At 39.4% G+C, this 14,479-nt stretch overlaps 2 protein-coding genes across 2 annotated transcripts in view; both read left to right on the top strand.

Moving 5' to 3' along the window:
* The first annotated feature begins 478 nt into the window (after window positions 1-478).
* Window positions 479-11,527, top strand: pxdc1b (PX domain containing 1b). Its single transcript, XM_005922579.3, has 5 exons — window positions 479-1,068; window positions 8,932-9,023; window positions 9,114-9,231; window positions 9,327-9,438; window positions 9,946-11,527. The coding sequence occupies exons 1-5, from the start codon at window positions 813-815 to the stop codon at window positions 10,067-10,069; spliced, it is 702 nt and encodes a 233-aa protein (XP_005922641.1). The 5' UTR covers window positions 479-812; the 3' UTR covers window positions 10,070-11,527.
* A 2,146-nt stretch (window positions 11,528-13,673) lies between these two features.
* tmx3b (thioredoxin related transmembrane protein 3b) overlaps window positions 13,674-14,479 on the top strand; it is a 36,256-nt gene continuing 35,450 nt past the window's right edge. Inside the window, exons 1-2 of the mRNA XM_005922580.3 lie at window positions 13,674-13,783; window positions 14,049-14,106. Of these exons, the coding sequence (XP_005922642.1) occupies window positions 13,750-13,783; window positions 14,049-14,106 (92 nt within the window). The 5' untranslated portion in view covers window positions 13,674-13,749. The remainder of the gene's footprint in view (window positions 13,784-14,048; window positions 14,107-14,479) is intronic.

The raw sequence follows: 14,479 nt of genomic DNA, 5'->3' as shown, positions 1-14,479 counted from the left end.
CCAAGAACTAGGACCTTTAGTCCATTCAAAAGTTGTTTTTGGACTCCTTTCTGGGCATTTTTCTCCCTGTGGTTCATTCCAAACATCTCATTTCAAGCTTAGAGTGCTGATTTTTATGGAAATACACAGCAGCGACCTCACATGCAGGTCACCAATAACTAGTTGAGAGTGTGCAAAAGAAAATGAATGATTGAACCTGTCGATCCCGATTATACACAAGGAGATGGACAGTTTTGTCCTCACAGCCCTTTGCATTCCCTGCATAATAATAGCCTGTTGTCAAGGAGGGAGGAAGGAAGAAAGGAGGAAGGAGAGGGGAGGAAACTGCGCTGAAAGAAAAGCAACTGCTGATCCAAGTGTGAGGTTAAATGCTCTGGAAGCGCAAAGAGGGAGGGAGCAGTATCTTATTCTGAGAGGTGTGGGTTTAGTGTTGGATCTTTTCTTTTTCTTTTTTCTTTTTTTTTTTTTTTTTTTTTTTGTCAATAATTGACGAAAAAAACCCGCAGTTGGATCAATATTACCAAATCAGTTTTTCAGGGGCGTTATCTCTGGCTCTAAAGTCTATTTTTTTTTTTTTCTAAGTCATGCCACGTTTGAGATTACGCCTGTGATGGGCTGAGCCATCATCCTCCTCTCGCTCACACTCTGCTGCCGCTCAGACTGTGCCGCTCAGACACAGAGGCTGGTCGAAAAGTTACCAAAGTTGCCTTGCCTTCTTTTATTTGTTTATTTATTTGACATTGTCATCGCGAACACCTCATTCTGCTGTTCACCGGGCCCGCCGCAGCATGCTGGACTGACGGCCTGTAGGAATGGCATCGGCTGTGTTTGAAGGGACGTCCCTGGTCAACATGTTCGTCCGGGACTGCTGGGTTAACGGGATCCGGAGACTTATTATCAGTCAGAGCGGAGAGGAAGAGGAGTTTTTCGAGATCAGGACCGAGTGGTCTGACAGGAACATTTTATACTTGCATCGCAGTTACTCTGATCTCGGGCGGCTGTTTAGGAGACTGGTGGAGTCTTTTCCGGAGGACAGACGAGATCTGTCCAAATCTCCACTGATAGAAGGTTGGTGTGACAGCGGATAACATGTGACAGTTACTAATCTACAAGGCAGGAAGCGATGATCGAGCAGTATCAGAAATAACTCATTTCTATTATTATATTCCCGTTCAGGAGCGTAGCTATTGCATTTATACTGTAAGTGTAGGAAGGAAGTTGGACACCCTGTCCTCTTTAGCACTACGAGTTTCAAATTCCAGAAGAGAAATATTTACTCTGAAGTCCCGAAACAAAGAAAACAAACTAATTTTGGCATTTCAAGCAATTAAACTTGCAGATGGCATTTCTATGTAATTAGTCAAATAATTGAAGCTCAGTTTTCTACTATTTACCAGACTTTTGCAGCATTTTTCAGCAATATGAAGCTACCTCGAACTAAATCAGCACTGACCACTTTTTTTTTTTTTAACTAATTGAAAAGTTTGTCTTTGAGTTTGCGGTGGACTCCCTAAAGGAAATCCTCCAGCAGATTATATTCCTGTTTACATTTTGCAAGAGATGGTACAGAAGTTGTTGTCTTTGTGCATTGCAGTCAGATCCAGATCCGCAAATGATCCATTGACACCATAGGGCTGATTAAAGTGCTGGTGATTAACAAAGCAGAATACACGAAGAAAAATATAGAGCTTAATCAGCAAAGGCTTGGTTCTAATTTGAAAGGCTTCAGAGCCTTGGAGGTTAATAATCAACATTGTGCTCTTTAGGATGTCACATCAATAGAACTATCACATAGTCTGTGCTGACAGCATGTTTCTAATCTATGTCAATATTTAGGACCTAAAAGACTGGACACACTATGTGTAAGATTTGTTGCCATGACTCTGTGGGAGCTGGATTCCCTATGGGGATCCTTAAGTACCAACGCAGACTTTCAGTGTGGAAATCTGTTCTTTACATCTTACATCACAAGCTTGCTGCTGGAGCAAGTCTTTTCTGGTAGCTTAAAACTTGGATCAAAGGCCATGGTAAAAATATTTCTATTGCTTATGCACATTTTTTTATTATGAGGGATAAAAATACACAGTTTTGCAGAAGATGGGTGTTGAAATGTAAACTTGTTGAGATATAAACAGTTAGTCCAGATGGTAGCATTTTAGGTTAACATCAGTTATTTGACACACTATTTTATACACACTATTTATTTCTTTTAAAGATATGAAAGTGAAGGTTTTTCCTTCAAAAGCAAGCGGGGTATTCAAGTTAAAGCTTGGCTTTACTGTGTCTGAGCATCCAACCAAAGCATACTGTTTATGTTGTCTTTGACCATGTTGCAATATTTGCCTTTCACAGTCACTTTCAACCACCTGTGTCTGGCTTAATCCAGGGGTCTTTTTAGTGGTTTTCCCGCACTCTTTTCCACTTTCTATTTTTTTTTTTTTTTTAAATGTAAGTGCGGGAGAGCCATCCAGCCACAAACTACTGCAGAAATAACATGTTTGTTTGTTTGTTTGTTTTTAAATTACAGTGGTTCTGGTTTACTTCACTTAATTTTGAATAAATATAAGTAAAACGTTCGTCGGAAACTGAATGTGAAAGATTTTGTGCTACTGATATCAGGTAATTTAAACAGTAAAATATAAGGCAGTGCTTTGCAGAGGGCAGTCTTTTGGTATACTATGTGTGAACCTCCAGCATTCAGGATTTGGATACCCCACAACTGTCACAAATTTGGCAAAGCTCCCAGCCTCTCCTGTGTGAGAGAAGACCCCCCCCCCCCCTCCTTGGCACTTTGCTTTCGTGTCTACTTGCTGAGCTTATACCAGTGTTTTGGAGACATCCCTTTAGCTGGGACTGGAAAGGCTGGCTTCCTGCTCAGGCACTAAAATAGCTGACAGAGTTGTTGACAGCTAGCTGCTTCGCCTCAGCCAGTGCAGTGTGGAATGCATTTTGGGACGACACGTTTTTGATCTCATGACTCACTTTTCACTTCTTTATTCCGTCTGTCACTCTCATGCTGATTATAGCTCAATGATAAATGAAGCTGAAGGAGACATCAGGACCATTTTAGTGTTTGAAACTGGTTTGAGCATTTCATTGACGAATTGTGAGCCACGGGGTTAAAAAAGAATTGAGGAATTCAGGAATTCCTATCCCTTTTTAATATTTCCTTTGCATCCCATCTAATCGCTGCGCTGATTGAAGATCTTGAGGGGGGGAAAAAAAAAAAAAACATAGGTCTGCCCTTTCTCAGTCCATTTTGCCACAATTTCTGGCTCTGGTCATGTTTTCCTGTTTCTGTGCTGCGTCTAGGCAACAAGGAAGGCGTGCAGAGCTTTTCAGACTTATGTCATGATGAGAAAGAGGGCGACTGCGGAGGAGTGGACTTCCCATATTTAGTACCGCTGGTCTGCCAGGGCCTCATCACACTTACCTTACATGTGACCCCATGAGCATACAGACAGCGAGCGATTGCTCACATTCCATGTGAGCTAGATATGATCAAGGAATGTAGACGCAGACAGCGTTGAAATCACTCTTACAAACTGTCAGCTTCTGTTGCCTACTCAAGCAGTTTCTCTATTTTAGGCTTTTTTTTTTTTTTTAAACAGTAATATATGAATGCTAAACAATATAATACAACCTCAATTTTTACTCTGTAGGCAGCAAAGGTGACACTTTGACACTGTGGAGAGACTATTAAATTGGCAGACTACCTATAATGCACTGTATAATAAAAAAGGAATATATGCACATCACTTTCATGCAATTTGACATTTAAAATGGGATGTACATGCATTGTCTGTTCAAAATTTGCATGAGATGAGAGTGAAGAAAATGGGCAATCTGATCATTAATGTGCTCAGAATGGCTACAGACAGAATTCACCTAACCTAGCACCTTTCAAAGGTACACGATCTGCTCTCATGTCATCTGTAAACGTCGCTATTTAACATAGTTGTTTAATCTAATCAAGAAAAATCAATACAAAACAACATTGCTGCATTTATCAATGATCTCGGAGGGGCAGGTGAGCTTTGTGGACGTGCAACACTATCAACATCAAGCATAACTCAAGAAACGAAATTCCTCGAAATGCCAAAGTCTTCCTTTAACTTCCAGCTTAACGACAGCTGAATCAAGCTGAGCCATTTCAGCTTTTCACAAAGCAGCTTTGTGAAACCAAACAAATGGCAGCATACACGTAGCGGCTGCAAATAGAGATTTTACAGGAAATATAGTGTGCATGTGTAAAGATTAAAATGGCCTGCAGCAACAACTTGGTGCAACTTCTTGCTAATAAAAGTAACATCTTCTTTCTGACCATGCCTGGGGCTTGATGACTGAAGTATTCGGGAATAATGTGTTGACAAACTGTGGCATGTTAGTGGTTGAATGATTAAGTACTGTGCTGCTGACTGCAGCTTATCAGATCCCTGCAGAAGATAACTGTGAAATGTGGCTCTTACAACATAGGATGACTAGATAATGTGCATGAGGAAGACGTGGGGACGGCTGAGTTCCTGTTATACACATGCTTCTATTTTTTGTAATATTACAGAGCTTCTCGTCACCATGGCATTTTATAATAAGCTACCTTTATAATGACTACAATTAGTGCTACTGATTACTGATCACATTTTACCAACTAGCAGCCCCAGGTAAATAAACACAGTCACATGTTCTTCTTAAAAATAGAAGTACAGTAATCAAAAGTGAAAGCTACTAAGAGACAACTAAAAAGAGCCAAAATGGCTGGTTGTGAGGTCACTGTAGGGTAAAGTGAAAATAGTTTCACTGTAGAATAATTTGCTCTATACCACCAATGACAGCGTTGTTTAATTATTTATAGTGCATGGACCACTGTAACCAGAAAGTCTAAGCAGAAAAATCAGTTTACAACCATGTAATTCTAGCCGACACAGAAAATTAGACATCCTGGGTTAAACTCATGAGACACATGTCAGTAATCTAGCGAAGCACTCTAATATTGATGTAAAGATTGATGTGTTAGAGTGATTTCCAAAGCTATGGCACAAAATCCGCTCCCAAAAAATCCCCAAACTTTCTTTAATGAATATTTTTTCTCATCCAAAAGTTTTGCTGTGTGATTAAAATGAACATTAATCAGTATTTGTCATCTACAATAACATGCTTACACGACATTGGGCCTTATGACTGATTAACACCGTATGAAGCCAACTGATAGCAGCAGTTGCGTGCTGAAATTTGCACTCTCTAATTAGACACATAATCAAGCTACACACACCAGATTAACAGTGGTTACAACTTGCACAACTGGCAGAAACACACACAAACACTTCTCTTTGGCACAACACACATTTGAGTCTTGGTGTCTTCCACATTATGCAGTGAAAAACTTCCCATCGTTGTCACCCCTACCCACTAGTTCCCACTTTGAAAATATTTATGTGCAAAGACACAGCCAAGATCAGACTCTGAAGAAAAGAACAGCAATTTGTGAGCTTGATCGCTCCAAATCTCTAAGATTAAATGCTTATGATTTATTCCTCATAATTCATTCCTTGATGGACTACGTGCATGCATGCAATAAAGTGTACTTCTTTTCATTTAATTTATAACATTACTGCACTACATTAGTGTACACAAACTTTGAAATCTGTCCCCGAGGATAACAACTAACAAGACAGGGTGTGGTTTGAAGTCTCCGCAGTGACGCTGTCATCCAGGCTTTGTTTCCGTTTAAGATGTTAACTGCTGACTCACACTTGAAACCTCCCGAGGTTTTGAATTAATATGAACAACTGTAACACAACCTAATGAACTTTATGGACACATTTCCAACATTGTGAAGTTTGTCTTGTTTAATCCAAGAGGTTATTTTCTGACTTCAGCTACATATTTTAAACAATTTTTACTTGCTCTCCATACAGCTGCTTTTATTTACTGACACTACTCCCTGATTTTTCTGGTCGAGTGGACCAATCTGTAACACATTTATCTAATTTTTGCATGTTTACAACACTGAATATTGACACAAACCTATCACTAGTTTTAGTAGTAAAACATCTTAAAGTGCCTAAAACACGGGTGTCAAACATAAGGCCCAGGGACCAGAATCAGCCTGTGAAAGACAGCAGTGTTCATTTTGACAGTAAATTTTGATTTATTTTAATCAGACTTTTGACTAAAATATGAATTAGTTTTGGTCCTAATTTAGGGATCTAAATTTGTAATATGTCTATTTGTCTACTTTTAACGTTGACATTTTGTCACGTTTTCATGAGAAACGGGGAGCACGGGAGTTAGCTGAACCCCTGTTCCCGCCCTGTTTCCCGGGGCCAGATCAAATTGCGTGTGTCTAACCTAACTGCATAAGGAGTTTACTTCTGATTGAATCACTTCCAAACTTGCCCCGCCTTTCTACACATCTTAATTAGTTCTGGTTGGATCTTGTCTCTCTTGAACATTATCTACACTTTTGTCAAATAAAAAGAAAAACTTCGTCATTGCTTTTTCCTTGTGCGTTAGTACTTATTTAGGTATCGTCTTGTTTTTATCAAGAACAAAAAAGATCGTTGAAGAAAACTATGAAGAAAATTAGTGAACTAAAATGTGAAGAACACATTTTAACTCTACTTAAAAAGAACACCCCTATGGCCATTCATACCATACCAATGTAACTAAGTGAGAAACAATTAAATGGCCGATGTGTCTATTTACAACAGAAATTTCTGTTTTAGTTTAAAATAACTTTCTGTGAATTAGCAAAAACTTTCTGTTTTATAATCACAAGTCAGGCTGGGCAATGCACTACCAGAATTTTTCTGTATTATTGCACATTTATTTCTTACAATTTGAGTCCAAAGATGCCAGATGACAGATTTTGTTTGCATTTCATTATCGCGAAGAAAAATTGAGACGTAGGATTGAAATTGTACTTCACTTCCTTATATTGAGATATTTCAGAGAATAAATGTGTAATTAAGCTTCTTTACACTAACAGAAACAGGAGTTTCATTACTCAGGATCAAAGTGGGCTGTACGATATAAAATGAGTTTGACATCCTTCGCCTAAAACTCGTACCTGTTCTTGCACCGCGCTCTGGCAAACGGATATCGAAAGGACTTTGCAAGTTAAACAGAAGGAGGGCACAACACAAGCTTCAGATTGGGCACCTAGTCATGATTCAACTGCCACATCACTCTTCACATCCCCCAGGATGTGATGTCATCACTGTGGGTCATTATAAATGGATGAGCCTGTGAGTGTGCATAGAGGTCGTCTTACTCAGTGCTTCCATGTAACCACTGTGTGACTACATTTCATCTGTCCCAGTCAGTTCAGACAGAGCCACATCCCTGTGGCTGCAGTCTTCATCATTATTCTCCTCACCACATCCCTTTGTCAGCAGGCTGGCTGTAAATGATGCTCTGCTGACTTGCTCACTCATATCAGTGGTAGCCTTCTATTACCAAATGTGCTGATTTTACGCTCCCACTGCCTCTTAAATTGCATTCCTAGTTTTATGCAGGATTAGCGTGCTATCACAGACATTGTTCTGCAGCCACTCCACCACCTATTATTACTTTCCTCTGTTATTACTGCTGTTATACAAATGCCAGCAATTGCGGTGGCAGTTTTACAGTGTTAGTGTGCACCCTGCTCTTCCTCTAAGGACAATGGTATGTGGTCTGTTTTTCTCTCCTCCTACGAGAGGTAAATATCATGGGGCATTGTGAGGAAAAAGGTTACCGAAATAAAAAGGACTCTTGCATTTGAGCCAGTCTTTTTCAAGAGTTGGGATGAATTAAAATCTGTCTGGCTTTTGTGTTTTGACCTACAGAAAGCTAACACAGTGATGGCTGTAAAGGTCGTAGAGCTTGCCCTCTTTCATTTTCTAGGTGCAGAAATAGTTACACTTGGCCTTTTCATGGAGGGAAAGTTTCTTTGTACATCCGTCTCTATGTACAAATGATAAGGGCTCACCAAAAACATCTATACTAAAGGCACCGCTGCGTCAAATTTCACTGTGTCTTAGAGTTGTTGCGATACACTTTTTACAACATTAAAAAGACTGACAGGTGAAGTGAGTAACATTGAATAGGTCATAATAATGTAATGCTTTTAAGGAAAATGTTTGACCCCAAAGGAAGCTCAAAGGCTAAAAGCAAGACTATTTATCATCCAGGGCTCTTGAACTGTCATGGTTCTGTGTCATTTTGACCCAGTATTTTCAGTTTCTTGTATTTTGGTGTTTTTTCTGTATTATGATTTGTTTTCTGATTCTTTAGTTGTCCTGTTTTGAATATTATAATCCTAAGTTTCAGTGTTATTCTGGTTAAGAGTTTGTTCTTAGGTTTAGTTCAGTGTCTAGTCTGTACCTGTCATGTTTCCTGTTTTACTTTGAAGGTCCGTGTCTCATGTTAGTGTGTCCGGTGTAATTCTCCCCTGTGTTGTCATTATGTTTCATTCGAGTCAGCTGTGTCCTCATGTGTCTCCACTTCTCCTGATCACCTCATGTGTGTATTTAAGTCCTCAGTCTTCCTGTGTTCAGCGTCGTGTTGTCTGTGTTTCTTACCCCATGTCTGATCATAGTTTATTGTTGCAGTTTAAGTTGTAGTTCTAGGTCTTATTTGACTCAGTATTTTCTCAGTTAACTCTGTTGTATGTTATCACCTGCAACTAGCAAAATAAAGGTTATTTTTGGGCTTTAAAGTTTCATCCCCTCGCCTCGGTCTCCTCCTGGGTCCTCAACGCTAACCCACACATGGTTTGCCTCGGCGGCCTGTGACATGAACGGATGTAAAACACTTCATGGAGATCCAGTGGATGGTTTTAAATCGAAGGAATCAAGTTAATAGAGTTTTATTTCACTGACAGGAATTCAAATCAGCAGCCAAATCCAGCGTACCGCAATCATTTAGAGATCTTTTTGTTTCTTTCAGGGCTGGTGAAAATCAAAGAAGCGACCGACATCGAGGAGAAATTAAACGAAGTGGAAAGGCTACTGAAGAATGCAATCAACATGCCATGCAAGGTTGGTATTTCATCTGATGGCATGTCATATAGACTCATAAAAGCTTCTTACATGAGAACATAAGCTCTGTACTCAAAAACCTTTCTTTAGTATTCCAGATCAGAGGTGATGCTGACTTTCTTTGAGCGGTCGCCCCTGGATCAGGTGCTAAGGAACGACAAAGTCCACAGAATCCAGCCATGCTTTGACAGTCCAATCAAGATATCAGGTTCATATACTTATTTAATGTGAATATAACTACATTTCAGTTATTTTTCATGATTTCTTTAAGGATGATGTAATATTCCTCTCTGCATTTTCCAGAAATCATGCGGTCCAATGGATTTTGTCTGGCCAACACAGAAACCATCGTGTTCGATCACAGTATCCCCGAAGAAAAAGAGAGACCTTCATCGACCGACTCTGTAGAACATACGTGAGTATAAGGATCGCTCAGTCATTATTATATCTGCCTTTGCATATGTTACTGAGCAAGAAAGCTGTTTAAAATCACATTAAGGGCCAGAGTGAGTTTAACACAGTTGTAGGTTTGAAGGCCACTTCAGAGTAAGAAACTACCTACTTGCCTTCTCACAAATGTGAGGATTTCCTTGCCTTTGAGTGTATACAATAAATGCTTTGGTGAGTAAAGAGGTCCTAGAATGTGAACCTACCCCAGGACCCTCCACCCGCTTCACATAGCACAGGAAGTGTGTCTGTGCAGCTCTTCCTTCCCTGGGTGTGTGTGTAGAAAGCAAAAGAGGAACACATTCCTCTCGGTACTTCACAGAAACACAAAAACAATGTAAATCACCCATAAATGGCAGCGCAGTTCTAAGGTTTTGTCAGTGTTTTGATGTTGACACTTACATCACACCTTTGATTCCTGGGGTAAACTGCACAGGCCTGGGTTAACCCAGTATGTCTTTCATTTTATTGCCAGGTATGAAGATGGAACAGAGTTTTTGCCATTGGAAACAGATGTGTGTGATGAAGAAACAGAAGCATATGTCACCAACCTCTCCTACTACCATCTGGTCCCATTTGAAACAGACATCCTGGAATGAGCATTGATCTACCAGATGCTTGTCGATGATGGCTTGTCACGCTGTAATATGTAGTCCTCAGTGGAACTCAACTATGCAATGCTGCACACCACGTAGCTGCTGCTTATTCCAGCGACTTTAAGAACTTTTTAAATAAGCATTGGTCATTTTGGAGTTGGCTGGGTGTACAGTTTGCACAGTAGTATTAGAGGAGCGCTACAGCAGCACGCCTTTGTTTTCATCCACTTTATGTGACATCACCGATGTGCCTCATCCAGAGCCTTACTTTTTTTTCCCACTTCAAAAGGCTTTCAGATGATGTACCTGAGGCAGCCACACAGTATAGATCCTCAGTGACACTTTTAACGTGCTATTTGGCAACTTAAAAGAACTAAAATCTGTAGGTTGGGGTGTGATTGTAGTGGCGACTACGCAACAGTGGAAATTAGGAAGCAAAAGTAATTTATGGAAACATTCATGATTTTCTCTCATGGACCTAAGAGATGGATCTTTAAGGTTTATCGTGTTCTCTGATTCCTGAAGTGATGCCACTTAGGAAAAAAGACAAAAACAAAAAACAGTTAAGGAGATTTTTATAGGATTTTTTTTTTTGTGTGGTGCAGTTTCCACCTGCATTAAGTTTTTGTAAAAGCTTAAAACTCACAGGAAAACTCTGATTTTGTTGCTGTGTCGTGCAGCAGGATCTTTGGTATGACAGTACACTGAAAGCTGAATGAAACTAGAAAACATGGGCTCTGATGATAGACACTTGTGGAATTTAGCTAGTCTTGGAGATGTTACCTGTGACAAATTGTTGCAATTGCTAAATTAAAGGCACTGAAGTGTGCGCAGTGCTTTTTGAGTCCTATTTGACCAGTCAAAGCAAACACCAGTCCACAAACTGGGGGGCAAGGTTTTCAATTTTGCATCTGTCCCAGGACTGAACCACAGAGGTTTTGATTATGATGGTGAATTGAGCAAGAATTATGTTATCTTATCCTCCAGCAGCATAAACATCAGCAGGAGATTCCTTTTCATGTTTCAGTTGGGCCTTGGACTGCTGTCAGTTAAAATAATATAAAGAAAATACAAAGTTTGGTTGTTATGTTGTTGCTTTGTGTTCAGATAAATGCTGCAGAGTTTGATGTTGATGAGACGTTTTTTGTATTAGTTTTGTCTGAATTATGAATTGTGATGTTAGACATGTAGCTTCATAAAAATGCTCATTTTTTTTTGCCCATAAAGGAATAATTTGGTGTCAAGAGTGAGTGTAGCCTGTGGAAAACAGAATCATGTCTCTGCTGTTGTTGTTTTCTGATGAGTGATAAAATGGGGCAAAGAAAGCTTTGTTTAAAGGCTCCATTGAGGTCACTTTTGTAAGATGACATGAGTGGGTTCAGTCAGACAGCTGAGTGTGGGAGTCTACAGAACAAGTCCTCTCTTTATGTAAAGAAGACAAACAACTTTGCTGTACTACAAGTTTCTATAGGAAAAGTTGTGAAGAAAGGCAAACAATTGGTTAAAATTCACGCCTTTGTATGTTTGTACTATAAGGAGGGCACTTTTACTTCTGAAACTGAGAACTCAGTGGTGCATTGCAGATGCTTTGAATGTGACCCAAATGCTAAAAATGTATATTTGTGTTGTGTTAGCTGTCTTTGCTTCAGCGGTTTTGTCACCGCGGGAGTCACCGTGGCCTTACAATGTAACTTAACAGCTTGTGTCCAGGTTCCTGCCCTTCCAAATACAAAGGCATTCAGCCCTCCACAAACTTGGCACATGAGCCGTCAGCATGGCGATCCTCCACATGAATCTGTTTAGTAACACAGTCATGATCACCATTCACCCCGTGAGAAAGTACAGCTCTTTCACAGGATACAAAAGTATTTCATGCTTTCTCTTCTTGTTTTTTGAACAAGAATGACGTGCTGATTTTGTATATAAGCATTTCTGTCTAAGGTGCAAAAAAAAAACTGGAATTTCCCACTAAAATTTCTGGACCAAGATTTTGTTCTACATGAAATTGCTGATATTGATGAACGAGCATAGGCGTTCATATTTAATAATGAAAACTCCAGCAAGACCTCTGCCTTCTTTACGACTCTTTTGCAAGCTTATGGCATTCAGTTTATTTTGAATATGAAGTTCTGAAATGGTACTCAATGCATTCAATGCAATGAGGAAAAACACAACACAACGCTGGTACTCCAGTGCCAGTGAAACTCTGAAACAAAGCTACATGCCTGGTGTGCCAGCCAGAGGTTTGAAGAGAGACAAGTGAAGACAATAGGAAAATAAAGTTACACAAAATATTCTTATTTATTTTGTAAATTTCAGCCACATTCTGTGAAGCCAACCATTCTATGCCTTGTAATGTATTGTATATTTACTTGTGTGCGTCATACGTGAGATGAACCTTTGGTTTGTAAATATGAATCTTAATTATAAACTTCTAAGATGAAGTTTATGTGCAAACATATTTGATAACCTTAAAGATATTCAGTATTGGTTACAAATTATTATTCAAAAAACCTTCTCAAAACAAATAAATGTTTTCAATAAAACAAATGGTCCTGTGATGTCTTTTGTGCACAAAGTGATTGGACCTTAGGGTCATAGAACGGCAGATGTAGACTGTGGGTAACTTGAGAAGCAAGGTGGCTACAATCATTAGTGTTGGATATGAGATTCAGAGGCATTCAGTGATAAGTGCACAATACTCATCCACAAACTCAAAGAAGTGGAGAATATTTGGTTGGGAAATCATGATTTGTAAATATGAATATCAGAAGCAAATATTCCAAGTCGCTGGATCCTTATTGGAAGCAGTGCACAAATTTGGACGGCAATCACTGGCAAATTCTCTTATTCTGGTAGTATTTTAATGTTTATGTATTTAAGATGCTACTAAAAACAAACAAAGTGAAGACAGAGAGATGTATGGTAATATTGATGATATTTATTGTATATGATCACTTTATTCTATGGAAGTACACAGGCATTGAGGTGCTTGGCCCGCTGCCCGTTATCTTAGAGCGACACCTGATGGTGGGTACAGGTAGTCATCATCAGTGTCGCTTCTTCAAAATTCAGTACAGTTAAAAGGTTGCTGATTTAAAAAAAAAAAGGGGGAAAACTGTAAAATAAGAAACAGCAACAAGATGAAGTAAGTAAATAATTACAGCAACCAGGCCCCCCGTAACAAACAAACAGACCAACATCAGTACCTTGTGTTGTCTTCATTAGATAATCTTTCTTATTCTATTTAACTGTGGAAAAAATGTTCTATCAACGGAATGTAAAAATAAAAAACTAAATTGAACATAACACAATAAATATTCATTAATTATTTGTTATTAACCACCTCTGTTTATTAGGACGACCTGCATCACAAACCTTGACTTGCAGTTTCATCAGTATAAATACTTATATTTTTGCATTTGTGTACGTTCATAAAGTGGAAAAAATAGACCGTAAACATGGCGTAAACGTCGATGAAAATCTTCTGTAAAAACTGTAGTAAGTGGTACAGATCAAAAGTGATTTAAATACTATTAAAACAAAATTAAACTAAAAAAAAAAAAGGTAAAGGAGGAACCGTTTTGTTTGGTAACCCCTTCAGGAGGCTGCGCAACCCGGCGCATGCGCGGAGGGAGGTCGATTTAGCGGTTGTTTCCTGCTTGCTGTTTCCACTCGAAGCAATGGCAGAAGTAAAAGCTTCCCTGGCTTGTGGAGGTATGTTCAGCTTTTGTATTTCCTGTATGAATAACAGTGGACCACACACGCTATCCCAGCATCAGTTTAAAGGCCCCTTGCAGCTGCCGTTGGTGAAAATGCGGCTCAAACTGAAGCACAGTTAGCCGGAGGGGCGACAGCTTTAGCTGGTGATGCTTCAGTCATGAGGTTTAATGCTGGGGAGGAAAAGAAACCCTAAAGCTGTAAAGCTTCACATTGAGATAAACACCTTGTCTGATTTCAGTGTTTTCTTTTACCGTCACAGTTATAGCGGCTTTCCTGAGTTCAGCGGTGCTTGCATTTGTTGAAGACCTAGATGACACGTAAGTGATGCACTACTATGTGCTTTTCCCCCTTCACTGATTCACCAATTCAGCTTCCTGCTACGGCAACTTCCGAGTTTAGAAATCATGCTCCGTGTGGATCCAAAGTGGCTCACTGCTCCTACTTCCTGTACTTTAGCAATGCTCTAAATCCTGTATGGTAAAAAGTGCCCACATTGCAGTTGTTGCATTAGCAGAAAAAAAATACATGGTGGTAATGCTGATTTCCTCTCTTTCTAGTTGCACAGTGCTTTATTTTTTTTAATTGGATGCCTGTGGTGAAAAGTCTCTGTAGATTATCTCTCTTGTGTGTAATAAGCCTGTCTTTGTATTGGAACATTTTTCATGATTTTGCCAATGACAATTTAAACAT

Source organism: Haplochromis burtoni, unplaced genomic scaffold, assembly GCF_018398535.1.
Source record: "Haplochromis burtoni strain Fernald_Lab_line unplaced genomic scaffold, NCSU_Asbu1 Contig_58, whole genome shotgun sequence".
NCBI classification, from domain to species: domain Eukaryota; kingdom Metazoa; phylum Chordata; class Actinopteri; order Cichliformes; family Cichlidae; genus Haplochromis; species Haplochromis burtoni.
Note: the sequence above shows the minus strand (reverse complement) of the source record. Positions and strands in the feature narration are given on the sequence as shown.

Excerpts from the sequence above, each read along its gene's own strand:
- pxdc1b (XM_005922579.3), top strand. The coding sequence starts at position 813 with ATGGCATCGGCTGTGTTTGAAGGGACGTCCCTGGTCAACATGTTCGTC. Across the intron at positions 9,024-9,113 it reads CAATCAACATGCCATGCAAG|TATTCCAGATCAGAGGTGAT; the intron begins GTTGGTATTTCA and ends ACCTTTCTTTAG. Across the intron at positions 9,439-9,945 it reads ACCGACTCTGTAGAACATAC|GTATGAAGATGGAACAGAGT; the intron begins GTGAGTATAAGG and ends TTTTATTGCCAG.